At 56.5% G+C, this 25,876-nt stretch overlaps 3 protein-coding genes across 5 annotated transcripts; all 3 read left to right on the top strand.

Moving 5' to 3' along the window:
* The first annotated feature begins 1,431 nt into the window (after positions 1–1,431).
* SAXO5 (stabilizer of axonemal microtubules 5) lies at positions 1,432–6,343 on the top strand. The gene is made up of 8 exons (XM_036879355.2): positions 1,432–2,662; positions 3,689–3,795; positions 3,882–3,982; positions 4,211–4,323; positions 4,406–4,515; positions 4,858–5,059; positions 5,560–5,641; positions 6,112–6,343. The coding sequence occupies exons 1-8, from the start codon at positions 2,098–2,100 to the stop codon at positions 6,341–6,343; spliced, it is 1,512 nt and encodes a 503-aa protein (XP_036735250.2). The 5' UTR covers positions 1,432–2,097.
* Positions 6,344–11,627: 5,284 nt separating this feature from the next.
* Positions 11,628–16,305, top strand: ZNF358 (zinc finger protein 358). Of its 3 annotated transcripts, none has more exons than XM_036879336.2 (2): positions 11,628–11,727; positions 14,515–16,305. In XM_036879336.2, exons 1-2 carry the CDS (start codon positions 11,643–11,645, stop codon positions 16,230–16,232), a joined length of 1,803 nt encoding a protein of 600 aa, XP_036735231.1. In that variant the 5' UTR covers positions 11,628–11,642; the 3' UTR covers positions 16,233–16,305. The 3 variants fall into 3 exon arrangements, with proteins under 3 accessions (XP_036735231.1, XP_036735230.2, XP_036735232.1); XM_036879335.2 differs by lacking the exon at positions 11,628–11,727 and adding an exon at positions 12,104–12,542; XM_036879337.2 differs by lacking the exon at positions 11,628–11,727 and adding an exon at positions 14,129–14,274.
* A 1,426-nt stretch (positions 16,306–17,731) lies between these two features.
* Positions 17,732–25,830, top strand: MCOLN1 (mucolipin TRP cation channel 1). Its single transcript, XM_036879339.2, has 14 exons — positions 17,732–18,047; positions 19,681–19,877; positions 20,618–20,785; positions 20,868–21,033; positions 21,405–21,513; positions 21,755–21,851; positions 22,043–22,142; positions 22,326–22,432; positions 22,578–22,727; positions 22,856–22,957; positions 23,238–23,360; positions 23,635–23,850; positions 25,395–25,525; positions 25,632–25,830. The coding sequence occupies exons 1-14, from the start codon at positions 18,017–18,019 to the stop codon at positions 25,666–25,668; spliced, it is 1,734 nt and encodes a 577-aa protein (XP_036735234.1). The 5' UTR covers positions 17,732–18,016; the 3' UTR covers positions 25,669–25,830.
* The last annotated feature ends 46 nt before the right edge of the window (positions 25,831–25,876 follow it).

Below are 25,876 nucleotides of genomic sequence, written 5' to 3'. Positions count from 1 at the left end.
TCCCACCATCCATTTCCAGAACATTCTCATCTCCCTGAACTGAAATTCTGTCCCCATGAAACACTGACTTCCCCAGCCCCTTTCCTGTTGTTTCAGACATTATTTGTATTTGTCAGATCACCTCAAAAAAGAAAGTCAAAGTTCCAGCCAGTGAAAGCATCCACCATAGAGCACAGCCCCATTTCTGTACACCTCCCCAGAAGCACCGAAGACAAGCCAGGTCTGGTCAGTCTTTCCTCTCACCCGCCTGGGATGTCGTGCACTTCCCTGTGCTGTGCACACACTCCCTTGCTGCCGTCACTAATAAGCCTGAATTTGCTCGACCGCAGGTGTGTTCCTGATGGTCTTGGAGCTGGGAAAGCACTGATGTCTCTAAGGAAACCTTGGAGGTCTGTGAGCCCTGGAGTGACATTAAGAGGTGCAGGAGCTCAGAGAGGTTGCTCTGTCCTGTGTGGGGAGTGTTAGGAAGCAAAGAGCAGGAAAAGTCAGACACCAGCAGCCTAGTGCATCACACCCTCATTATTGCTCATGTCCTGACGTGAGAACCATCCTCAGCCCCATTTTCCAGATGACAAAGTCAGACTGCGAGAAGTCAAGTCACTTGCCAAGCTCCCTGGAGCTCTCGGAAGGCAGGACCCTCCAGCCTGGCTCCTGATGTCGCTCCCGGCTGCCCCGAGAGTTGCTAGGGGACCATTGTGACAGAGTTACCTGGGGAATTCCTTTGGGTCGCAATGGACGGGTCTGGTCCACACTCAGACGTAGCCTTGGAAGGAACACGTGAGCGTCCTCTAGGAGACGGGACAGAGGGACTCTCAAGGGTCAGGCTGGTTGCCAAGTGCCTTCTCTAAAATGAATTAGCCTCATGCCAGCCTTTGAGGTAAATACGTGGTCCTCATTCATCTGTTTTATGGGAACTGAAGCTCAGAGGAGCCTACTTGCTTATTCCAAGGGAACTCAGCTAGTAATTTCAGTTCTCAGATTCTCTCATAAGCTGTTTGATGTCTTCTCAACTCTCAGCCATTTTAAGTGGCAAAAAAAATCATAAAGGTAAACTTAGACCCTGAAAAACTGTGGTTTCATTAAAACCCTCGATGTGTGTTTTCTAAAAAAGTTGACATGAGCCAGTAGTTGTGGGCTGCAGTGATCTGGGAGGGCTTCCTGAAGGAGGCAAGCCCCAGCCAGGATCACTGGTGGCTCCAAAGAGGCTACTGTCTGGGTGCCCAGGGAGGAGGGTGACGGAGACACCTCTGCTCTGACCAAAGGTAAGAAAGTCCCAATCAGCTAAATGGGGTGCTGGGAGCCTGGAACTGAAGATCAGAGAATGGAGTGTGAGGTGTGTGAACCTCAGAGACCTTGGAGGGGTGAGGGCAGAGTGTCCAGAAGAATAGTCAGAGCCCAGGACAATTGCAGAGGGCAGAAAGACCAGTGAGAAGGTGTGTGGCAGAAATAGGACAGTGGCCAGGGTTGGGCAGAGACAAAGCGGGTTCCCAGATGCAGATAGGACAGCCATGACCTTGATGACTAAGTGTATCACACAAACTGGAGAACGTTGCAGTGGTTAATTCTGTACTCTCCCCAATACTCACTCTGCACCGGCCTCAGGGCCTTTGCACCTGCTGTTCCTTTTGCCTGGAATGCTCCCAAATGCCCCTTCCCACCTTCTCAGCTCTTTGCTCACCCGTGGTCTCAGTGACTACTTCCCTGACCACCCTATTTAAAACTGCAACCCTCCCACCCTCACACCAACCCTCCGCCCTGTATGACACTTTACCCACAGCCCTCAGCACCTTCGTAGTCTGCAAGTTGGGTTATTGTATTTATTCATGATTGCCTGTCGCCTCCCTGCCCCACTGTCAGCTCCACAAGGGCAGGGCTCTTGTGCTGTTTTGTTAACTGACGTCTGCCTAGAACAGTGCCTGGCACTCAGTAAGTGCCAAATGAATGGTATTAACATCTCTCCTTTCCCTGGGTGCAGGCACAGGGGCTGCGCCTGCTCCTTAGAATGCCCTCGGCCCGGAGCCCACAGGAAGTCTGCAGTGTGCTCAGTCCCGTATCTCTGACCCCTCACAGGTGACGCCATGTCCCACGAAGACCACGATGGCCCTCCTGCCGTGCCCGCTCTCACGCCTGGACTTCCTCAAGGCCTCGCACTTCGCGCTGGGGCCCGACCCGCGGCTGCACGTGGGCGCCATGCAGTCCACCACGCACCGAGACTTCCCGGGCTACGCGGGCTGCCCCCGCGCGGGGCTGTGTGCGCCGCCGCCGCGCGCGTGCCTCTTCCCGCGGGACGCGCGCTGGGAGGCCGGTGGCCTCGTGTCCGAGACCCACCGCGCGTTCCTGCCGCCGCCGCCGCCGGCGGCCCCCGGGTCCGCCAAACGGGAGAGCACGCAGGGGCCCACGCTCGCCAAGCTGGCCAGCAACGTGCCCTTGGGAGCCGACGAGCGCGCGCGACCTGGTGTCTCCACCGCGCGCGCCGACTTCGGCGGGCCCGAGCAGCCGGCGAGCACCCGCGAGCTGATCCGGGGAGCGCGCCTCATCTCCGACCGCGACTCGGTGCCGCCCGGAGACCCTGCCAAGTTGTTCATCCCGCACACCACCTTCCAGGCGCTCTTCCCGCCCCGTGACGTGGGCCCTCGGCCCCGCGCGCACTGCTGCCACCTTGGTGAGCGCGCCCCGGCCGCCCCGGGGGTCTGCTCCACCACTCGGGGTTCCAGCGACCACAGGGGACATTTGGCAATGTCTGCAGATCGTTTTGGTTGTCGCCACCCAGGGAGGGGGTGCTCCCGGGGGCGAGTGGATGAAAGCCAGGGATGCTCCTAGACATCACAGCATGCACAGGACTGCTCCCCACTGCCAGGAATTATCCAGCCCACCATGTCAGTAGTGCCCAGGTTGAGAAACCCTAGAGGCCACTTGAGCCTGTACATGCATCCACAGAACGGCCTACCTCCTGAATCATTTCTGGGAACTGTGCTGAGGGCAGAAGCCACCAATGCTGGTCTTGGGGGTCAGACACACCTAAGTCCCCCCACCTACACCCTAGCTTGGCCACTTTGGCAGTGGTGTGACTCTGAGCAAGTCAACCTTTCCAAGCTTCAGTTTCTTCACCTGCAAAATGGGTGCAGTGACAGGGCGCACTTCATAACAGCTGGTGAAGCTGAAAGAACCCAGTAGTTTTGTGATTTTTATTGTTTCAAATTGTCATTTTATTTTTATGTTGTTGGTAGTTGGAAGTAGTGAGACGCTCTGGGCATTTAGGGAGCGCTCAACAAAGCATAGTAGTCCTCCATGTGATTTTCTAATTCTGTGACTCCAGGAACCCTTCTGGGGACACCACTAGTCAGAGTGCCTCCAAGCTGGGCTCAGGGATTGTCAGACCTGGATTTGGTGACGTTCCAGTTCTGAATTTCTGTGATCTCTGGCAAGTCATCTGACCTCTCTGAGGCTCCAGAAGGCTGTAAAGTGGGGGAATAAGCCAGTCCCCCAAATGCAGGGCAAAACACTTAACCTGGATGCCTGGCTCAATACTTGGTAGTTATTCTGGTTATCATTATTTAATTATTTTGTGTGTTTTCCTAACAGCCCTCAGGCTAGGCTAGTCAGGATCACCCCCTGCGAAGACAAGGAATTGGACCCCCTGGGCCTGAGGCGACAATCTCATTCTCTGTCTTTTCTTGCCCTTCTTCAGGGGGCCCCAACCCCCTCAGGTGGGACCACAGGAGAGAGGACCAAGGGACCTCCTGCCAGAGACAGTTCCAGGCCCTGCCAAGCCCACCTGCCTCGATGTGTAAGAGGGTAAGTCAAGGCAGGGCTGGTGCAGACTGGAGAGGGCTGCAATGGGGCTGGGTGTTCTTGGCCTTCCTACCCCTGTCTATCCATAGGCCTCCTCCAGTGTGAAACTGGGAGACTTCAAGACTGGCTATGAGCCGGTCTATTCTGAGCAGAAGCAAGCCTACAAGCCCCAGGGCCTGCCCCCAGACAGGTACAAAACGACAGTGCCTCCCAACAAGACACTGCAAAGGGCTTTCAGAGACCTGTGGGTTGTGCCACCTAAGGTTCTAGGGCCATTACTGTGCTTTTGAGGTCTCCATCACCTGCAGACAAGCCCCTACATTAGCTCCCCATGGCTTTCCCATTGGGAAGGATGCCTCTCTCCCTGTTCCTAGGATTTCCAAGGGCCTAGATCAGATGGTCCCCCCTTTATCTGCAGGTATGACAAGGCTCAGGCCTCAGCCCACATCCACTATGTAAATATACCTCCTGAAGATGGCCTCTTCCGTGACAGGACCACCAAGGCCGAACACTTCTATGCCCGGGAGCCAGGTGAGAGCCCGGCGCCTGCCCCCACCCCTGGAGCCCAGGGCAGCCTTCCCGATCTGCCCAGCATCTACTCTGCCTCTGGCAGATCGCTTTGTTCTTCACCACGACCGCACCCCGAAGTCGCACATCCTGGAAGGAAATTGGTGCCCCGGCCCCGGCAGCCTCACCACCTCCTCGTACTTCTTCCATGGCCAGGTCAGTGGGAAGGGGGAGAAGGCGGCAGGGCTCATCAGGGAAAAGGGCTTCCCAGGCAGAGAAAATAGCAAATGCAAAGGCCCCTGAGGTAAGCGTGAACTTGACATGTGTGCGGAGATCTCCTGGATCTATTTGCATGATCTAGGGTAAGTCGCTTCACCACTCCGAGTCTCAGTGGCTCTGTCTGTAAAATTAAGTAACAATACCAACTCCCAGCGCCAGTACATGGGGCCCAGAGAGGGTGGGAGCTTCCGAGGTCACACAGTTCTCACCTCTTACCTCCAACAGTGTCCTGGGACATCCCTAACACGGGAGCTTCCCAGATGCCATGTGGTCCTACAGCCGATGCCCGCGACCAAGCCATCCAGCCGTCACGTGGCTCATGAGAAATTGCAGAGTCACGTGGACCTAGGGAACTCATCGCTGCTCGGACAGTTCTTCCAGACCACCATGGGCACGGACTATTGCCCCCCTGGGCCGCAGCAACCACAGAAAGCGTCCAATCTCTACTTGTTGCAGAGCAACCTGCCCCAGGGTACCGGTGGTGAGCTCGGCCCCGAGCCGCCCCGCCCCGCCCCGCCCCCCGGAAGCCCCGCCCCCGAAAGCCCCACCTCCGCAACAGCGCTGGCTCCGCCTCCAGGCCAGTCCCGCCCCGCCCATTGCTCGACTCGGCTCCACCTCGGGAAGAACTAGATCCCACCCCTTGGACCAAGATCCCAACCCCGCCCCCTCGTGGTCTGACTCACCATCCCCCACCACCGCCATGGCACCGCCCCCTGCAGGACCATAGCCCCGCCCATCCACACCTCCTTGCGCTGACGCTAACCCCGCCTCCTCTGTCGGACTCTCCCCGCCCTCGGCCAACTAGCCTACCCTACCTGCCCCTCCCCCGACGCGCCCTGGCTCCAAATCCGTCCTGAACGCCAACTCCAGCGTTGGCTCTGAACCCCGTACCCCCTCTCTAGTCTCGCACGACCCTGTCCCTTGGGCCCCGCATCTCCCCACTCAGCCCCTCAGCTCAACTACCGCCAACCAAATCTCCAGAACAAGATTTTTTTACCACGAACCAAAAGATGCTGAAGCCGCATAGAACAGCTCCGGCCTCCGTGACGGACGAAATGCTACAGCCGGTGAGGGACGGGGAGGGGGTGCCTCCCTGACCAGGTGTCCCCCCAAATCAGTGTGGCGTAATCTCAAGATGTTTTTGCAGTGACCTCAGGCTCCAAATGAGCGTCGAGTCCGCTCAGGGTCCCTCTAAGGTTACCCCAGGCTCCCGCCCATCTTAATGTCATCCCGAGCTCACCCCCACAGTCACGTCAGGATCAGCACAGGGGCATCTTCGTATCACCTGCCATGGTTATACCCCAAGCTGAGGCTTAGCTCAGGGTTGCCTAGGATCACTCCACCCCTGGGGTCATTCCAGGGCCTCCCACCCCCGGTTTTCGTCTGGCTTCTCATCCAGCACCTGTGATCAGCCCAAACCAGGCCCAATCACCAGGGTGATCTCCCAGGTTGCATGGTGTGGGGACCACGGGGTGGCCCAGCGGGTCAGCCGCCCTCCAGGCGGTCCTGCCAAGCTGTTACCACCCTGACTCCACAATGCAAGTATAGCCACATCGAACTCCCACTGTGTACACGGCGCTTCTTCTCAACCCAGCACAAAGACGACTTTACTGTCAAGTATCAAGGCCCGGCAGTGCTGAGACGGGGCAACTTCCAGGAGAGCCACGTGCCTCTGGGCTCCACCCACCAGTGTGGCTGGGGGGCTGGGCAGGTAGGCCCTCAGGCCCCCCAGGCCCCTATCTACTTGTGCCCTAGGCAGCAATAAACACTGCTTTGGCAAATCCCACCCCTCTCCATTGATCAATCATGGAGGATGCTCGGAGAGGTAGGGACTGGACAGGAAAGAATGACTCCATCAGGAAGACCCTGAACAGACACTTGTGTGGAGCCTGGGGGTCGCCCCACTCTGGGCAGGAAGGCCATCCCAGCTATTGCCAAGGCTGGGTGGTGGGACTCAGTGTAAGCTGTTCGGGTTCAAGGACAATGACTTGCTGTCAGCATTGAGCAGAGACAGTGTGGTGAGGGGTTGAGAGCACAGACAGGTTCCTGGGCCGAATGGACAGTCCAAATCCTGACTCCCCCCGGATGGTAGTCTTGAGCAAGTCACTGAATCCTTCCGATCCTCCGTTTGTTCATCTGTAAAATGAGAATTGTTCCCACTTGTCTGTATGTGGCTGGGGGGTCGAGGAGGGAGAGAGCATCCCTCGAGGATGAAGGGGAAGAACGGAAGATGAGGTAGGTGTGGGAAGGAGCTTACAATCATTGAGAGACTGGGTGGGGCGTGGAGAGGCCATGGAGAGGTGGACAAGCTGAGAATGGCCAGCGGTTTCCTCCACTGTGGGCAGAGGCTGGAAGCTGAGTGGTGTGCTGGTTGGCTGGGCAGCTGGCCTCCCCAGATCAGAGCTGGGTCCAGGGCCAAATCAACAAAAACCGTCAGGATATGACTGAATCAAAGGGGGTAGGTATCCAGCCAGGGACAAAATGAAAAAGAGTGGAAAGGAAGAGGATGGGGTGGGGCCTTGAGGCCCGTGGGTGACAGGGCTTAGCAAACATGGCAAGGACCAGTACCCTGGACAGCACCGCCAGCTTGGAGGTCTGAGGTCTAGTGAGATTAGCACCAAGAAGCTGGCACTGTCTGGGATAGACAGGTCTTGGTGGCCATGCCCGGGCCCTGCCTCTGTAGGCTGTTGAGAATCCAGTTTTAGGGAATGAACACAGCTCCCTGGCCTGTAGTCAGACCTTCATAGACCAAGGGCCCCAATCCAGTAGGCCACTAAGAGCCAACCTCAAGGGTGGCCAGGAGCCCCTCCTGTGAGGCCAGGGTGCCATTTCCACAGGAAAGACAGGAGTCCAGTGTTGGGTCCTAAAGGACAAGATGGCCTTTTGGCTGCACTCATGGATCCATGTTAACCATAGGGGTCTGCTAGCTGCAGAACACCTCTTCTGCTGGCTTCCATGAGAGATTCCCATAACACTCTTCTGAATTACCTGCTGATAAACTAGCATTTCTCAATCTCAGCACTACTGACGTTTTGGATAGGATAATTTTTTGCTGTCAGAGACTGTCTTGTGTATTGCAGGATGTCTGCCATCATCCCTGACTTCTACCCACTATATGCCAGTAACACACTTCCTCTTTCCCACCCAGTTGTGACAGCTAAAAACATCTCCAGACATTGCCAAATGTCCCTTGGGGGCACTGGTTGAGAACCATTGCAATAAACCCACCCTACAATAGTTCCCAGGATAAAATCAGGCTCTCCTGATGAAGCTGCTCTGCTTGTTGACCAAACTACTCAAACAAAAAGCATTTTCCTTTTTGCCTTGCCTGCCAGGAAGCTCAAAAAACTTACTTTGGTGCTGAATTCCATATAGCTCCAGTTGCAGGATTATCTGTGCTCCTGCCTTGTTCTAGGAATGGTTTAAAAACCACTCAGACACCAGATGAGAAAAAACGGGTAGGAGTTACAAGGAAGCAGATTTTATCACCACTTGAAGCATTTTCTAAAAATGGAACTGAGCAGCCCTGGGATGGCTTGCCCAGAAATAACATAAACTTTACTGGAAACGTTTTTAATGCAGAAAGACCCTACATCATCATGATTCTGGATGTATTTTGTGGAGTTATGTCTATCCCTCCTATGTCCCACCCATCCCCCAAAAAAGGCACTTCATGTGAACTATAGAAACTAAAAAGGCTTATGAAATAAGGTTAATTTTTTTAAAAAAGCTTTATCTAGCATAAGCAGAAAGCGGAAATAAAAAAAATAGAACTGAATGTGGGAAAACAGAATAATTTGTAAGGGAATACATCTTGTCAGTGTTAAGTGTCAGAATTCAGACGGTCACTTACTGTCTGTCTGTTCCTGGGCAAGTGATGTCATGCTCTGGGTCTCACTTTCCTCATCTGTAAAGTGGGGATGGCAATAGTTTTTCATTCCTAGAGTGGTTACAAGGATGAAATAAACTGTTCATGTACCATTCTTACTACAGGTCCTAGCCCTTGGCTGCAGCACAATGAATAGTGCCTAAATTTTTTTAACGTCTTAGGTAATTTTTTGCAAGTGACAGAAACCCAGCTCTCTCTAGCTAAGCAGAAAGGAATTTTATTGACTTAGAAACAAGAAAGTGGGAATTAGGTCTAACATCAGCCCTGCTGGTTCTCTCTCCCTCACCGTTTGTCAGTCCGGTGTGCCTCCAAGCGGTGGCAAAAAAAAAAAGGACGCTGAGAGCCCAAATCCTTATGATCAAATAGCCCCAACGGAAATGGGGAGGTCTTGCCCCCAACAACTCAATTTGAAATTTGAGGAAGCCTCTGATTGGACACTTTGAGGCATGAACCAATCACTGTGCCCAGAGGGATGCAATGCTGTGATTGGATGGCCCAGTTTAGCCCACCCCCGAGTGGTGTGGTTACACCAAGCTCCCCAGGATCTTTGACTCTGGAGCCCAACTTTGTTAGACTCCGTCCCCTAGCAACAGACCGGTGCCTGTCCTAGGGCTTAGTTAGCATCTATCTTGCCCCAGGTTACTATCCGGAGGGTGGAAAGACTCAGTAATAGACTCTTCCCAAAGAGGGTAATTGTACCTTTGTGGATAGGGAACGTTCAGTGTTTGAGAGTAGCCTGGGCATCAAGCGGTCCTAGAGCTCTGATAATCCCAATCTTACCTTCTAGGAATGGTTTAATTTACTTCTTAACTTCCTCTTTTAGCTTGGGACGGACAGTTCTGGTGGGGCAGTCTCACAAAATGCAAGTCTCTGCTTTGAGGAGGAGCACAGAGAGAGGGAGCGTGTGTCTGCCTGGCAAGACCTTACTGAAGACTTCATGATAATGCCCATGTATATCAACATCCTGACACTTTCCTCCAGAGCCCCTCAAACCACAGTCTCAGGAGACACATGGTTAGAGTCCCAAGATAAAATAAGCATACAGATTTCTCATTTCCCGGGGAGGGTTCTTCCAAAGACAGGGCTGTCATATAAATCCAGGCAGGTTGTACACTGTACAAATAGGGAGCCCTATTCATTTATGGTGAATGTTCCTGTTAAAATGACCATTACCCAAAAGGTAAGAAATAACAAATGCTGGTGAGGATGCGGAGAAAGAAGAACAAACCCTCCTACACTGTTGGTGGGAATGTAAATTGGTGCAACCTCTCTGGAAAGCAGTAAGGAGGTTCCTCAAAAATCCAAAATAGAAATACCATTTGAGCCAGTAATTCCACTCCTAGGAATTTACCTGGAGAAAACAAAATCCCTGACTCAAAAAGATATATGCACCCCTACATTTGTCACTGCACTATTTGCAACAGCCAAGAAATGGAAGTAACCTAAGTGTCCATCAGTAGATGAATGGATAAAGAAGAGGTGGTATGTATACACAATGGAATATTATTCAACCATAAAAATAAAAGAAATCCTACCATTTGCAACAACATGGATGGATCTACAGGATATTATGCTCAGTGAAATAAGCCAGGGGAGAAAGACAAATATCATATGAATTAACTTATTTGTGGGATATTAAAACAAAGCAAGACAGAAGGAACAAAACAGCAATAGACTCATAGGCACTGAGAAGTGACTACTGGTTACCAAGGGGGAGGGGTTGGGAAGGGTGAAGGGGGAGGGGGAGGGGGATAAAGGGGCATAATAATTCGCAGTCACAATATAAGTTGGCCATGGGGACTGTTGAACCACTGTGATGTACATTTAAACCCAGCGTGAGATTGTGTATTAATGACACTTTAATTTAAAAAAAAATTTATGGCGATTGTTCATATGTGGTGGTCCTGGCCTTCCACCTCACCTTTGCTAAGCCAATTCCACATTTTAAGTTACTTCTCTCAATACTCTTCCCTTTCCAGGGAAAGAATACTAGTTTTCCAGGTACCAGTTTCTAATTAGTCAAGATCATTGTGGATTCAGGGACAGAAGCCCACTAAAACTAGCTGAAATACCCAGGCAATTTGTTGGCTTATGGTATTGGATAGAATGAGGGCCCTAGTTTCAGGTATGGCTCTATCCAGGTGCTCAGCCAATACTGTCCGAGCTGTCGCTCTGACTCTCTCTTGTATATACTGGTATACTGTATGCAAATTATTCTTCCAGATCACTGGGGAAGGTGAATGCAGGTAGAATGAGGCCCTATATAGAGCTCATGACCCCAGAGGAAGAATGAGACTTTCCAACATCATGTTCTCATCCCAGACCTAATCACTGTGGCCAGGGGATGGCGTTCTCTGACCAGTAAATTTAGAGTGCGTGGTACTGGGGGTGTTGTGTCAGGCACAGGTCCAACTGGAGTAGTGGAAGGGGGAATCCACAAAGAGAAAGCAAGAAGGTGTTAATAGAGATTCTTAGCAGGTAGAAACAACAGCTGTCATTACAAGAATCAGTTGTAATGGGATCATCCTGAGGTGGCTGCATGAGGAACCAGTGACATAATCCAACCGCAGTCTCAAATGTCTCAGATCTGCTGTGGACTTTTCCAGAGAGGTGGAAAGCTGGTCTCAGGCCATATATTCAGCACAGATCTAGAAGGTTAAGATCAGAAGACTCCTGGAGGCCTGATTCTCTTGAGGCTGTATTCAAGGGTAAGGTGGTGTTGAAATTCACCAGCCAAAGACCATCAGAAGCATACCTGTAGTCAAGGAAGTTGTTAGCTTGCTGTGGGACAGAGGACCACATACCACGGAACCAAGGGGCACCTTTTTAAGAGGGAGTTGGGAGTCAGGAGGGTATCTCACAGGATTCAGGCATGTGCTGGGTAGTTTTAATGAGTGTTGAAGAGAGTAGAAGCAATCCTAGGTGGGTGCTGTCAGGAAGCAGAGAACAGATCGGCGACCGGGGATTTTGGTGATTTTTATCTCAGAAAGAGGATGGAACTGAGGCTGTCACTGGTAAGAAGTGGCAGTTACTTGTGCACTCATGTGCATTAGGCAGGAGAGAGGGATGTGTATCCATTTTTGTGGTTGCCAAGCGTCCTTGTCTCTGGCTTGGTTCAGACATGGTCACAGTGCGGCCTTGTGTGATCCTTGTTTATATTCTGTGACCGTTGTGTATGTTCAGTGAAGAACATCAGGGCCCAGCTGCCAGCTTGCCAGGGCAGTTTTGCACTCTCTCTTTGTGGGGATCTGTGTCTCCAGGTAACGTCTGCCCTGCGTCCTTCCCAGACTTGACCCAGGCTTCTGCAGAGATCACCATACTAGTGAGCGGCAGGCACAGGGGGTCTACCAGTGACAGCAGTGAGTGACCCACCAGCCAGGAATACTCAGGGACAGTGTCCCCAACACTCTTCCTTGGGGAGATCTTAAGAGGAAACGCTGGATTAAGCCAAGATGAATAAATGTATAAACTGCAGGGCTTCTCAGAGCCTTGACTTCACATAGGTGCCTTGAGAATGGTGTTTTCTGAACAAAGAGTCAGAGACATGGCAGGAGGCTGAGACAGAGAGAGAGGGGCGGGCAGGGCGGGGGGGTGGGTAGACAGAGGGGCAGAAGCATAAAAAGTGGCAGGAACAGAGGCAAAGAGATTGAAATGGAGAGAAACACAGAAACAAGGACTGACAGAGGAAGGAACAGAGATGGGGAGAGAGACGGGGCAGCGAGAGACGGCGACAGGGACAGGAGCAGGCAGGAGCAGAGAGGGGCAGCGGCGCTGACTGAGACGCGGGGACAGCGAGGCCGGGCGCGGGCCGCAGAGACAAAGGCGCGACCGGGGCAGCCGGGCCGGGACAAAGGCTGGCCCGGGGGGCGGGGGCAGCTATGGCGACGGCCGCGGCGGGCGCGAGCGAACTACAAGTCCCAGCAGCTCCCACTGCGGCCCTCGCCCGGCCCCTCTGCTCCCCGGGAGCGCCTGGCGGGGCCGCTGGGCCGAGGGGGCCGCCGGCGGGGCTGGAGGGCGGGGGTCTTCCTGCGGGCCCGGGGGGCGCGGCGGGCCGGGCAGGGGCGAGGGGCGCCGGGTGAGTGTCGCCGCGAGCGGGCCGGGCGGGCGGGGACCGGGGCGGGGGCCGGGCGGGGGCGGCCGCGGGGCGCGGCCCGGGGCGACCTCTGTGCTGCCCCCGCCCGCCCGCCGGTCCTGCAGTGCCGGGACGCCGCGCGAGGGGAGGGGGCGCGCCGGCCTAGCGCGCCCGATCCACCGCCGGGGCCCCGGGGAAGGGCCTGGAGGATCTGGGCTCTTTCCTTCGGGAGGTGGGGGGGCCGCCTAGCCGGAGGTCGGGGGCTCAGGCAGCACCCCTCCCCTGGAGGCGACCCAGACCCCCTCCCCCAGGAACCTTGGAGGGGACCGCGGCATTGTTCTCCCCTGCCTCCGGCCTGGGGTCGGGAGTTCAGGAGGACCTCCCCGGAGAGGACGATACAGGGTTCCCTCTGCCCCCAGGACCCCAGTTACTGTTCCCCTCACTCTCCAGTGTTGGGGTCCAGAGTTCTGGAAAACCCCTCCCCCAGGAGGTGATCTAGGGGGCCACCTGCCCCCCAGAAACTTAGGGAGGACCTCAGTTATTTCTCCCCCCATTCCAGCTAAGAGATGGGAATCTGGGAGGGCCTCGGGAGGCAATCTAAGGGTCACCCTGCCCCCCAGAAACCCAGGGTGTACCCAGGCATTGTTCCCTCCACCCTCCAACTGTGGGATCTGAGCTGAGGAGGCGGTCTAAGAACTCTGCCCTGTCCCTTTGCGTACCTGCTCCCAGCTATGGGGTTGTGGCTCAGGATGTCCCCTCCCCAGAAGGAAAGCCAAAGGCCCCCAAACCCCAACCATGGGGTAGGTAGCCCAAGACATCACCTCCCCATCAGGTACCTCAGAGCTCCCTTTGTCCCCCTAGTAGGGGTCCCAGCTATTGTTTCTTCACCCACCTCCCTCCCTTCAGGTATGGGGGCTGGAATTTAGGATCTTTCCTCCAAGAGGGGACAAAAGTGTCCTGACACCCGTTCCCATACTCCAGCCATGGGATCAGTTGCTCAGGAATCTCCCCCTTCCTAGGAGCCCCCACAACCACCGTGCCCCCAGCCCCAGTAACCCAAGAGGGGCCCTGGGTATTACTTTACCCACCCCACCCCCCAGCGGGGGTCAGAATTCAGGATCTTCTATCCAGGTGGGTAAGCAGGCACACTGCTGGACACCTGTGTCTGCCCTCCTGGCTATGGGGTCTGTGGGTCTCCCTGCCCTGCCACAGGTCCCACAGATTCTTTTACCACCGTCTCTAGTTTTAGGAACAGGTGTTTGGAAACACAGGTGTTTGACAGTTACGTGCACCCAGGAACTTGAGGTCAGGCATTCAGATTGTCTCTTTCCCAGGAAGTAAGCTGGGGTGCCACTGCCCTCCCCCAGTGACCCACAAAAAGCGCCAGATGTTGGCCCCCCAACGTATCCCCCAGATAGAGGCTTCAGAGCTCAGGATGCCCCCTGTCTGGAAGGGGAACTACAGATCACCCTTCCTACCAGGAATCCCCAAATACGCAACCCCAACTATAGGATGGGGGTTCAGGCCCTGTGGTTAGGAGCAAGCCTGGGAACTCTGACACGCACCCTCTTCCACATGAGAGGAGCCTGAGCAAGGGGTTTGGAACCCAGGACTCCCTCTCCTCCACAGGACTCAAGCGTCCCTGGAAAGGAAAAGTCCAGGATGGAGGGAAGGGAAGAGCCGTGGAGCTGGGCTCTGGAGACCTCTAGTGCCAGGGCCCATGACTTCCATCCTGGTGTGGGGCTGAGAAGGGAGGGTGCCTCCCCAGCTCCATGTCCCACCAGGACCCTCTCCTTGTTCTGGCTGGGGCAAGTCACAGGTCTGCCTATAGTCTGAGACAGGAGAAGGATCCGTCTTTGTGTCTGGGAGTGAGTTCTGGGTCATAGCCCGGCTCCCTCGGCCTCCCCACCCCAGACTGCAAAAGAGACCGGTCCCCGGACCCTCCCTCTATCCACTCTCTGTCCTTACCTCGCAGATCCTGCCCTGGAAGCAGCTGGCACTTCCACACCAGGGATGCGACGCTCGGTGCTGGTCAGAAACCCAGGCCACAAAGGCCTGCGGCCCACTTATGAAGAGCCTGACTCTGACCCAGAAGAACTGGACCCCAACCCTGAAGAGCTGGACCCAGTTTCCGAAGACCCCGAGCCTGACCCGGAAGACCTCAACACTGTCTCTGAAGACGTGGACCCCAGCTATGAAGATCTGGAGCCGGTCTCAGAGGATCTGGACCCGGATGCCGAGGTTCCGAGCTCTGTCTCCGGGACCCGGGACTCGGATCCCCAAGATCTCGACCCCATGTCTTCGAGTTACGACCTCGACCCAGATGTCATTGGCCCTGTCCCCTTGGTCCTCGACCCTAACAGCGAAACCCTCAGCCCCACCACTGCCCCAGACCTGGACCCCCTGTCATCCGGCCTCACCGCCACCCCCGAGGTCCTGGCCACCAGCGCCGCAGTGCTCCCTGCCCCCGCCAGTCCGCCCCGGCCCTTCTCCTGCCCTGATTGCGGGCGAGCCTTCCGCCGTAGCTCGGGGCTGAGCCAACACCGCCGCACGCACAGCGGCGAGAAGCCGTACCGCTGCCCCGACTGCGGCAAGTCGTTCAGCCACGGCGCCACGCTGGCCCAGCATCGCGGCATCCACACGGGCGCGCGGCCCTACCAGTGCGCGGCCTGCGGGAAGGCCTTCGGCTGGCGCTCCACGCTGCTCAAGCACCGCAGCAGCCACAGCGGTGAGAAGCCGCACCACTGCCCCGTGTGCGGCAAGGCCTTCGGGCACGGCTCTCTGCTGGCGCAGCACCTGCGCACGCACGGAGGCCCGCGGCCGCACAAGTGCCCGGTGTGCGCCAAGGGCTTCGGGCAGGGCTCGGCGCTGCTCAAGCACCTGCGCACGCACACGGGCGAGCGGCCCTACCCCTGCCCGCAGTGCGGCAAGGCCTTCGGCCAGAGCTCGGCGCTGCTGCAGCACCAGCGCACGCACACAGCCGAGCGGCCCTACCGCTGTCCGCATTGCGGCAAGGCCTTTGGCCAGAGCTCCAACCTGCAGCACCATCTGCGCATCCACACCGGTGAGCGGCCCTACGCCTGCCCCCACTGCTCCAAGGCTTTTGGGCAGAGCTCGGCGCTGCTGCAGCATCTGCACGTGCACTCCGGAGAGCGCCCCTACCGCTGCCAGCTCTGTGGCAAGGCCTTTGGCCAGGCCTCCAGCCTCACCAAGCACAAGCGGGTGCACGAAGGCGCCGCTGCTGCCGCTGCCGCTGCCACTGCTGCCACCGGCCTGGGCCTCAGCCCTGCTTCCATGTTGAGGTCGGGGCAGGTCTCCCTCCTGGGTCCTGATGCTGTCTCTGTGCTTGGCTCTAGCCTGGGCCTCAGCCCTGGCCCCAGCTCTGGCCTTAGCCCTGACCCTTTGCTGGGCTCCCACCCCAATCCCAGTCCCAAACCCGCCTCTGGCTCCAGATCTACTCCTACCCCGGATCCTGTCAAATCTTCTGACCCTAAGCCTGGTCAGGACACCAGCCCTGACCACAGATCTGATCCCAGCCCCTACTCGGATCCCATGCCGAGCCCCGCTCCCAACCCCGAGTCCTTCCCTGAGCCCTGCTCTCCCACCCATGACACTGTCAGCCCGGCCCTCCCTACTGGCGAAAGTCCCGAGTGGGGGCAGGAGCAAGGGGCACTTCTGGGGCCTGATGGCTGAAGGGGACGCTGGCACCCACAGGGGCCTGCGGAAGTTGTGTGTCGTGCAGTTTAGTAAAATCCACTGCCTTCTGGTTCTGTGTTGCGGCTTGCCTGTTTTTCTTCCCCTAATGCACGGTCGGCCCCTTCCTAAGGGGATGGGAGGGTGTGACCTGAGCCAGCCATACGTCTGGAATCCCGGTATCTCGGCTTAGGCCCACCACATCCCCCAGGCTTCCCAGCTTCCCCACAAGGTTTCACACTAGTCAGAGACAAATTCATCCTGCAGGTGGTCTAAGAAGGATCCCATCCCTCTGGCTTTTCCATAAATGGGGGAATCTCTGGCACGTTGATAGTCTAGTGGGCTAATAATGGATGCTGATATAAGATTATGAGGGTGGCCTGACCCCATCTGCTCCCCTAACCTACCCTTTTCCCTAAAGCTCACATTATAGGTATACGACTGAACGTAGGAGGTGACTCATTTATGCGTTCAACACAAATCTGTTGATTGCTGGGGTCTCATCAGGGAGCAAGATAAGTACGGCCTTGGCCTTCAAGGAGCTCACAGATAACGAAATCAGAAACATTTAAAAAATAGTTCCAGGGTATAGTGCATTCTAGAAGAAGCATAGCAAGACTTATTTAGTTGAGGATGGCTTTCCCAAGGAGGGATTTTATAATCCCAATAACCAGTAATTTAATAATCAGTACTGTTTGCCCAACCTTGTGCTATGCTCTTGCATTTTGTCAATTAATCCATGGGGCAGATAGCTGTGACTGAGTATTCCCATTTTGCAAAGAAGAAAGTGTAGCACATGGGGTTTAAGGGACTTATGGAAGACAGAAGTGGTGGTTGGTAGCACCTAGATTTAAACCTGAATTGTCTGCCCTCCAGAGCCTGCATTCTTAACTATTATGCTCCAGGGCAAGAGTGTGCAAAGGCCCTGAGGCCACAGAGATGTGCAAGAGGAGGAGGTGGGGCCAGACCCTAAGGCTCTGGTAGACTGAGGTGGGAAGTTTACTTGTCATCCCAGAGCAATGGGAAGCCACCAACAGGTTCTGCCAGAGGATATGAATTTTTCTTTGAAGATGCTTCTCGCTGCTGAAAGGAGAGTGGAATGGAGGGGGGGTCAGGAATGGAGCCTAAGATCAGGGAGGAGGTTGCTGCTGTGGTCCAGGCCAGGAATGTTGGGGAACTCTAGGCTGATGGCTATTCGAGTTGGGAGAAGTGGTCCTATCTGGGACATAATTAAGAAATGAAATAGGATTTGCTGACAGTTCAGATGTGGGGGGCAGAAGAGGAAGGAAATGAGAGTGAACACCAGCTTTCTGGGAGGATGGAGGGGGTCATCCCTGAGATAATAGGATGCAGGGTTATCGCCGGACACCGCGGAGGGTAAGGGGTCAAGCACTGGACATGGAAATCAAGAACCGGCACTGGACGCGTACACGACAGGGACCAGGACCGAGCCAATCCTACGCAGGAACGCTCAGAGAACTCCCATTCCCCAGCACAGTGTCCGACGGTCGGCGCTAGGATCTCGCAACCACCTTGGGCCCGCAAGCCCGCACTTGAGGCACGCATGCGTACTGCTCCCGCTGGGGTTGTGGCGCAAGGGGCGGGCCCGGATCCTGTCCTGCGGCTCCTGGGGCACCCTCGTCACGTGGCCGAGGCTTCTGTCAGCTGATGCGGGAGTGTTTGAAGCTGGACCGGGAGGGCGCGACGCTGCAGTGACGGCCGCGGGCGCTCGGACCCCTGCTGCCCCGCCTCGCCCGCCGGCGTGCGGCCCTCCCCGCACAGACATGGCGGCCCCCGGGGGCCGGTGCGGTTCAGGTGAGGGCGCGGGGCTCCAACGCAGGCGGCGAGCAGACCGCCGGCCGGCTTCTCCGACCTGCGGCGGCGGGCCTCGCATTTTCCCTTTCCTAAAGTCCCGTGCAAGTGACTTGTCAGCTACGCGGTGATGGAGATAAAAGCAGACGGCTCCTAGAACCTGGGCGGCGGGAGGGCACAGCTTCCCCGAGCTCTGAGTGGCGGGACTGCCAAATGCCCTCTGGACCCAGGCTCTGCTCGGAGTTCCTAAACTCAGGCAGTGAGAGGGCGCCAGCTTCTCCCACTAGAACGGCGAGGATCCCAGGATTTCCATTCTGAGCCTAGGTTCAGATTGCTAAGCTTTGCTAAACTCAGACAGCGGGCACCAGCTCTCCAGTCCGCACGTGAGATACCCAGGCTTCCTTCCTCAATCCAGGAGGCCTGGGTTGCTCAGCGTTCCTGAACTCAGATCGTGGGTGGCCCCTTTCCAAGCACTTTGGTCTTCACCTCTTTGGGGGGAACCTGGAGGAAGACCCTTGTGTTGGTTTTCCCTTCATGAGCTAGCTGGGGACACCTGGTAGGTCTAGGGGTATTTACTGTGATCCCAGCTAGGGAAGCGGCCTCCCCTTCGGCTTCCCACCTGGCTGTCTCATAAACAACCACAGCAGCATCCAGGCTCCAAAGGGATGGGTCAGGAGCTGGCCCTCCCTGCAAGACAGGCTCTGACAGTGCCTGCAGCCATCCTGGCAGCCGGGACAGGTAGGGGACCAGCCAGGCCCTGAAAAGAAGCAGCATTCTTCCAGTGGGGAGTAGTGGGGGCTGTCAGGGAGGGTTCTGGGCTGCTGTGAGCAACTTTGACCCCAGTGGTTGCCGAAACTTTGTGCCTACCTCTTCGACTGGTCAGGATTCAGGGGAATAATCAGTGCTCAGAATAGTCCCTATTTGCTCAAAACTTACTCAGACTCGGGCTGAACTGAGGCTTTTATCTTCTCTGTCTCACTTCATTCTCAGAGTACTGTCAGGGTTTCAGCCTCAAGGGTATAGACTTCATTTCCACTTTTCAGATGAGAAGACTGAGACTTACAAAGGTGCCCAGGATCCCTCAGATGGGAAGTGGCAGTTCTGGGATTTGGTCCTAGGGCTCTATTTCCAGACAGCTAGCGCCCTTAATAAAGATGCCGTCTTAGCTCATAAGCTAACACATGGCAGTGCTGTACTGACATCCACTGGCACCCAGTGAGCCTTCAGCAAATGTAGTCCTGTTACCATCAGTCCCCCATCTCCACGCCTGGGGCTTGTGAGAGCATCACCTGGGTCAGCCAGGCCATGACGAGTGGGAAGGTCATTCTTGGGATGCCTGTCCAAAAAGAAGAACTGGAATGTAGCTGAACTCCATGCTCATGCCTGGAAGCTGGAGTTGGGATGAGCCCAGGAGTATCTTGTGAGAAGCCAGTGGAAGAAATTGATTCTCTCCCCACAAATCAGCCACAGGAATAATGACGGGATGTTTTGATATTCTTACTATGTACCAGCCCCTATGATAAACCTAAATATCAAATTCTGAGTTCTTTCTTGGCTGGAACATGGGACCTGCCTCCCCTGTTGGCAGGTGGGCCTACCTGGGCCTGGTCTCCACTGCCTTCTCCCGCTCTCACAGAGACCGAGCGCCTCCTGACTCCCAGCCCTGGGTATGGGACCCAGGCGGAGGCTTCGCCGGCTCCTCCAGAAGAGGAAGACCTCCGCCGCCGGCTCAAGTACTTCTTCATGAGTCCGTGTGACAAATTTCGGGCCAAGGGCCGCAAGCCCTTCAAGCTGATGCTGCAGGTGGTGAAGATCTTGGTGGTCACCGTGCAGGTGAGACACCAGCAGGATGCCACCTACAGCCACTGTTCTCTTGGAAGGAGAATCTTGTAGCTGGAGCCTTGTCTTGACTCCCTGGTGACATGATTACAGTGATAATGGCAGCAATCAGGAGGCTGCCTGAGCTCAGTATGGGAGCAGCTCCCTCTAACCTTACAAACACCCTCTGAGGTCCCAGCACCTGCTATTGCCCCCTGTTTGATAGATGAGGCAACTGAGGCTTAGAGAGGGACTTGTCCAAAGTCACATGGCAACCGAGTGTTAGGAGCTGGCCTTTGAACGCAGACAGTCTGATGCCATGAAGACTGAAAGAGAACCAACCCAGTGGCTTAGACAGATTAGTTGCCCCCCGTTCCCATGCCAGATCCTGTGCTGGGCTCTGGGGACCCCCAGATGCATCAGACCCAGCCCCTGCCCAGCATTGCTGCTGGTGTGTTCTAAGGCTCTGGCACATTAGCACACTCATCATTTGCCCTCGGGAAAGGGGCCCCATAGTAGTACTTACCTGTAGGTTGGGCTTCAGCACAGAACCCGGCACTTGGTCCACATTCAGTAAACATTCACTGCTCTTGTGAGGCAGGTGAGCTCCCCTGCGTGCGGCTCATGGGGAACATGTGGTTGGCAGGGCGGATGGGGCGTGTGTCCTCAGCAAGTGGGCGCTCTCTCTCTTCCACTTCTGCCCCAAGGGAGGCCCCACCCCAGCAGCATCAACCTTTCCCTGTCCCTCCCACCAGCTCATCCTTTTCGGGCTCAGCAACCAGCTGGCAGTGACGTTCAGGGAGGAGAACACTGTCGCCTTCCGGCACCTCTTCCTCCTGGGCTACTCAGATGGGGCGGATGACACCTTTGCGGCCTACACGCGGGAACAGCTGTACCAGGCCATCTTCTACGCTGTGGACCAGGTGCGGGTGGCCAGGGGAATGTGGGCAGGCGGGCAGGGGAAAGCAGGCAGGGCTGATGGACCCCTCCCCTTTCTGCCCACAGTACCTGCTGCTCCCCGATGTGTCGCTGGGCCAGTATGCCTATGTGCCGGGCGGGGGCGGCCCCTGGGCCAATGGCTCAGCTCTGGCCCTCTGCCAGCAGTACTACCACCGGGGCCACGTGGACCCAGCCAATGACACTTTTGACATTGACCCAATGGTCGTCACTGGTGAGTGATGCAGGCAGGGTGTAGCTGTTGGGAGCTCAGACTGGGGAGATTAACCCCCTAGTTCTGCCTGCTCATCTGGGATGGGGGGATGTCAGTTAATAATCCACTGTATGCAGTGTACTTGGTGGAATTCTTGGCATGAAGAAAGAGCTGAGCCTTACATTTTCATATCATTAACTCGCTAAACATTTGGGGGCCCTGTGGTCTGTAGGGAATAAGACCAGGCCCTACCCGGCAGGAGACAGCAAGAAATGAGCAATAAATATTCATGTACAAAGTGGGAAACGGAGCAGGGAAGCAACTTTCGGGGACCCTGGGGAGACTGTGTCCCCCTCAACCCCAGCATCCCTTCCCTGACTCCCTGTCCTCAGACTGCATCCGGGTGGACCCCCCTGAGAGACCCCTCGTGCCCCCCAGCGATGACCTCTTTCTCTCGGATGGCAGCACCAGTTACAAGAACCTCACGCTCAAATTCCACAAGTACTGCCCAGTTGATAGAGGGGCCGCTCCAGGGCTGGGCTGAGGGCTGGGGAGGCAAGACACCATGTGTCCTGGGCCCTGGCAACCACTTCCCTGCAGCCAGGGGCTCTGGAGACCTCATGCTGACACCTGTCATGGGAGCGCTTCCTCTGCCAGCTGCAAAGTCAGTGGGGCAGGCGCACTGCCCCTCAGGTGCCGGGAGGGCCTGGCAGAGCCCCTTACCCAAGCCTCCTCACTGCAGGCTGATCAACGTCACCATCCACTTCCAGCTAAAGACCATCAACCTCCAGAGCCTTATCAACAATGAGATCCCAGACTGCTATACCTTCCGCGTCCTGGTGAGCCCACGGTGTCCAGGGTGACTGCAGTGGGGGCCCGCAAGGCTCCTAAGTTGGGGGGTAGGGACCCTTGGCCTGCCATGGGACTGCTGGGGTAGTCTGGGGCCCCAGAGACCACCCCTCCTGCAGGTCTGGGAGTCCAGGCCTGCCAAGGTTCACTCTATCCCTCCTGTCCCGCCATACCCCTGCAGATCACATTTGACAATAAGGCCCACAGCGGGCGTATCCCCATCAGCCTGGAGACCCAGGCCCACATCCAGGAGTGTAAGCACCCCAGTGTCTTCGGGCATGGTGAGCCCCCAAGCCCCAGACAAGTACCAACCAGGGGTCCCAACGTACCCAGGAATCCCCAAGCCCCAGACCAGTGGGGACCAAGCTTCCAACTCACCCAGAGTGACCCATGAGCCCACTGACCAGCACAAACCAGCCCTGTAGCCCCCTAGGCCTGGCCCTACTGGAGCCCCCTCCCCACAGGAGACAACAGCTTCCGGCTCCTGTTTGATGTGGTCGTGATCCTCACCTGCTCCTTCTCCTTCCTGCTGTGTGCCCGCTCCCTGCTCCGTGGCTTCCTGCTACAGAATGTGAGCCGCCCCCAGCACTGCCCACGCACCGAGCCAGCCTCGCCCAGCTCTGCGGCGACAAGGACCGGCCTTTGGGAGTGGGGTAGGGGCGGTGGTGGGAGTGTCCTGTGCCTAGACGCGTCCTCACCCCGCCTGTGTCCTGCAGGAGTTTGTCAGGTTCATGTGGCGGCAGCGGGGACGGGTCATCAACCTGTGGGACCGGCTGGAGTTTGTCAATGGCTGGTACATCCTGCTGGTCACCAGCGACGTGCTCACCATCTCGGGCACCATCATGAAGATAGGCATCGAAGCCAAGGTGGGTCCCGCCCAATCCCTGTTGGGAAGTCTGACATCTTCCAGATCTCAGACCCACTGATGCCTGTCTGGGGCCACAGTGCCCCGGAAGGGCCAGGCCAGGAGGGGTGACGCTGATCCCGCCCATAGAACCTGGCAAGCTATGATGTCTGCAGCATCCTCCTGGGCACATCAACGCTGCTTGTCTGGGTCGGCGTCATCCGCTACCTGACCTTCTTCCATAAGTACAATGTAAGCCTCCCACGTGCTGGCCAGGCCCCTGCTCCCCAGTTCCTACCCTCTGAATACATTCATACACAAGAAGGCGATCACCGGCCACTATAAGTGGCCTGTCACGAGCCCCTTCCTATACCTGCCCACCCCAGACATTCCTGTCACCACGCCTGGACAGGAGGCCATGGGAGTCCGCCCCTTCATACCCACCCAACCGAGTCCAGCCATGTAGTGGCCCCAGGTACAGGTGGTACAGGGGCCTCCCACCTTCATCTTGGCCCCCGTCTGCCTGCTGCAGATCCTCATTGCCACGCTGCGGGTGGCCCTGCCCAGCGTCATGCGCTTCTGCTGCTGTGTGGCTGTCATCTACCTGGGCTATTGCTTCTGTGGCTGGATTGTGTTGGGGCCCTACCATATGAAGGTAGGAGCTGGCTGGGGGTGTGGGGTGCTCATGACCCCATCAAGGGACCCCTGGCTCCTGCAGGACCACTTCCTAAACCCTCTGACCCCTGGTCTGTCTAGCATGGGCTGGGGGACACTGTATGACCCACCTCTGCCCCTGGTACCTCACCAGCAGGTCGACAATGGTTCTGTCCACCGCCCCTGCTGACTTGCGGTGACCCACCCTGCCCCCAGCCCTGCCCTCGGCTCCCCCTGACCCCATAACCCCACTCACCCTGCTGCCTGGCCGGCAGTTCCGCTCACTGTCCATGGTGTCAGAGTGCCTATTCTCGCTCATCAACGGGGACGACATGTTTGTGACGTTCGCCGCGATGCAGGCTCAGCAAGGCCGCAGCAGCCTCGTCTGGCTCTTCTCCCAGCTCTACCTCTACTCCTTCATCAGTCTCTTCATCTACATGGTGCTGAGCCTCTTCATCGCTCTCATCACTGGCGCCTACGACACCATCAAGGTCAGCTGCTGGCCTGTACAGCCTCTCCCACCTGACCAACCCCAACACACACACACAGCCCTAAACTCAGGCTCCGGGCCCTTCTGAACCGGCCACGACCGGGTCTGGGGGAACACAGCAGTGTGAGGAGAGAAGGACCCAGGGGGAGAATGTGGGAGATGCTGCAAAGCCACAGGAGGGGTGGCTCAGCGCCGGGGGCGGGGGCAGGCCTGATAGCATGCTGGTCACAGCTGTTGCAGCCTTGGTTTTTTCAAGGTGGGGCTCCAGCCAGGTTGGGGTCCCACACCTGGCTTTTGCAAATAGGGAAAGCAAACCGTAGTTGGAATGACTTGGCCAGCATCAGGTACTAAGTGGACAGTGTGATCCCGGAAACCCTGCTCCAAGCCCCTCCATCCTGAGGGTGGGGCCGGGCAGGGGCTGTTTGGTCTGGGTTGTTCTACAGGCTTTGGGGGTCAGGAAGAGAAGGGGTCAAGAGAAGAATATGGGGTGGCAGGTAGACAGGTTTCTTTTGGCAGACATGTCCAAGGGCCTGTTGGGGACCAGCCCTGTGCTGGGCACTGAGCATCTAGGAAGCAAGGCACACGTGGTCTGTCCAAGACCCGTGGGCAGGACGGCTGATACTGATGCAGGAACAGGGGACCAATAGGTAAGTGGTATTAACAAATATGGAAGGTCACAGAGGGACCCACTGCTTCAGACTTGTGGTGCGGTGAGGCCAGGAAGGTTTCTAGAATGTGTGTCCAACACTAGTCTCTCGCCACATGTGACTAAATTTTGACTTTAATGAAATACAATTCCAAACCCAGTTCCTCATTCACACTATCCACCCACATATCAAGTGGTCAAAGCCAGTGAAGCTAGTGTCTACCAGATTGGACAGCATAAATATCCAAATTTCCATCCTCCCAGAAAGTTCTGGATTGATGAGACTGAGCCCCAGGGAGAAGGAGCAGCCAAAGGAAAGGCCTAGGGGCCAGGAAAGACTTGGGGAAGAGACGGTTGCCCTTCTGTGGGGTGGGGAGAGGGACACAGGCTCCTCTGAAAGCCAGAACTTCACTCAGGCTGGGACGCAGATGTATACATTCCCCACCCCGTGCCCGGGTACAGCCACCCCACAGACACACTCCTGTCACTCTGGCCCTTGGTGTCCCCATGGGTCTTGCCCCAGCACTTAAATGTGATGCCTGTGTATCAGCCTTGGATGTACAAGCCCAGACCTTGCTCCCACTGTGTGCAAACTTAGTAGGTGGCTATAAATTACCCAGATTGAGTTAGGCATGACTTTTAAGCACTGGCGCTGCAGCAGAGGGCACCAAGTGACTAAGAAGCGGGGTGTGCACACATTCAAGGTAAGAGAATGCCTCCTTGTGAAGCAAACCGTGAGGAGCAAAAAGTGGTGGGCACATCAAGTGCAAAGCAGCAGAAGTGGGAGCCTGGTTGGTGGAGGATGAAAAGTGAGGGCACCGGGAGGGAGGGCTGGAGGGCAGGGCAGCGCAGACGCCAAGGGGCCCCTTTGATGCTGGGCCACCCTCCTCTCTCCACAGCACCCGGGCGGTGCCGGTACAAAACAGAGCGAGCTCCAGGCCTACATCGCTCAGTGCCAGGACAGCCCCACCTCCGGCAAGTTCCGCCGTGGGAGCGGCTCGGCCTGCAGCCTCCTGTGCTGCTGCGGCAGGTTCGAATCCCTAGTACCCAGTCCCGGTCGGGTGGCGCTGGGGGAAGGGGAGCATGTCGGAAAGAACTGCAACCCTCAGCCGCCGCTGACACCGACCCTCCTCCAGGGAAGCCTCGGAGGAACATTCGCTGCTGGTGAATTGACTGCAAACCACGACTGCCACTGGGCATTAGCCCCCTGACTGCGGAGACCGCGCTTATTTATTTTTAAGGGGTTGCATTTAAAAACCGGTGCCCTTCCGCGCTCTGAGGGACTGGGCCACCGCGTCGGACGCTGGGGTGGGTGAAATAAACAGGAGAAATAAACTCGTTCTCATTTTTAGCGGGAGGGGCATTTCCTGCGCAACCGGTC

Source organism: Manis pentadactyla, chromosome 12, assembly GCF_030020395.1.
Source record: "Manis pentadactyla isolate mManPen7 chromosome 12, mManPen7.hap1, whole genome shotgun sequence".
NCBI lineage: Eukaryota > Metazoa > Chordata > Mammalia > Pholidota > Manidae > Manis > Manis pentadactyla.
The sequence above is the reverse complement of the archived record's forward strand: the minus strand, read 5'-3'. Positions and strand labels throughout refer to the sequence as shown.

Excerpts from the sequence above, each read along its gene's own strand:
- MCOLN1 (XM_036879339.2), top strand. The coding sequence starts at position 18,017 with ATGGCGGCCCCCGGGGGCCGGTGCGGTTCAG. Across the intron at positions 21,034-21,404 it reads TGACCCAATGGTCGTCACTG|ACTGCATCCGGGTGGACCCC; the intron begins GTGAGTGATGCA and ends CCCTGTCCTCAG. Across the intron at positions 22,143-22,325 it reads CCCCAGTGTCTTCGGGCATG|GAGACAACAGCTTCCGGCTC; the intron begins GTGAGCCCCCAA and ends CCCTCCCCACAG.
- SAXO5 (XM_036879355.2), top strand. The coding sequence starts at position 2,098 with ATGGCCCTCCTGCCGTGCCCGCTCTCACGCCTGGACTTCCTCAAGGCC. Across the intron at positions 4,516-4,857 it reads CGTACTTCTTCCATGGCCAG|CCGATGCCCGCGACCAAGCC; the intron begins GTCAGTGGGAAG and ends GTGGTCCTACAG. Across the intron at positions 5,060-5,559 it reads CCTGCCCCAGGGTACCGGTG|AACAAGATTTTTTTACCACG; the intron begins GTGAGCTCGGCC and ends CCAAATCTCCAG.
- ZNF358 (XM_036879335.2), top strand. The coding sequence starts at position 12,119 with ATGGAGAGAAACACAGAAACAAGGACTGACAGAGGAAGGAACAGAGAT. Across the intron at positions 12,543-14,514 it reads GCAGGGGCGAGGGGCGCCGG|ATCCTGCCCTGGAAGCAGCT; the intron begins GTGAGTGTCGCC and ends CTTACCTCGCAG.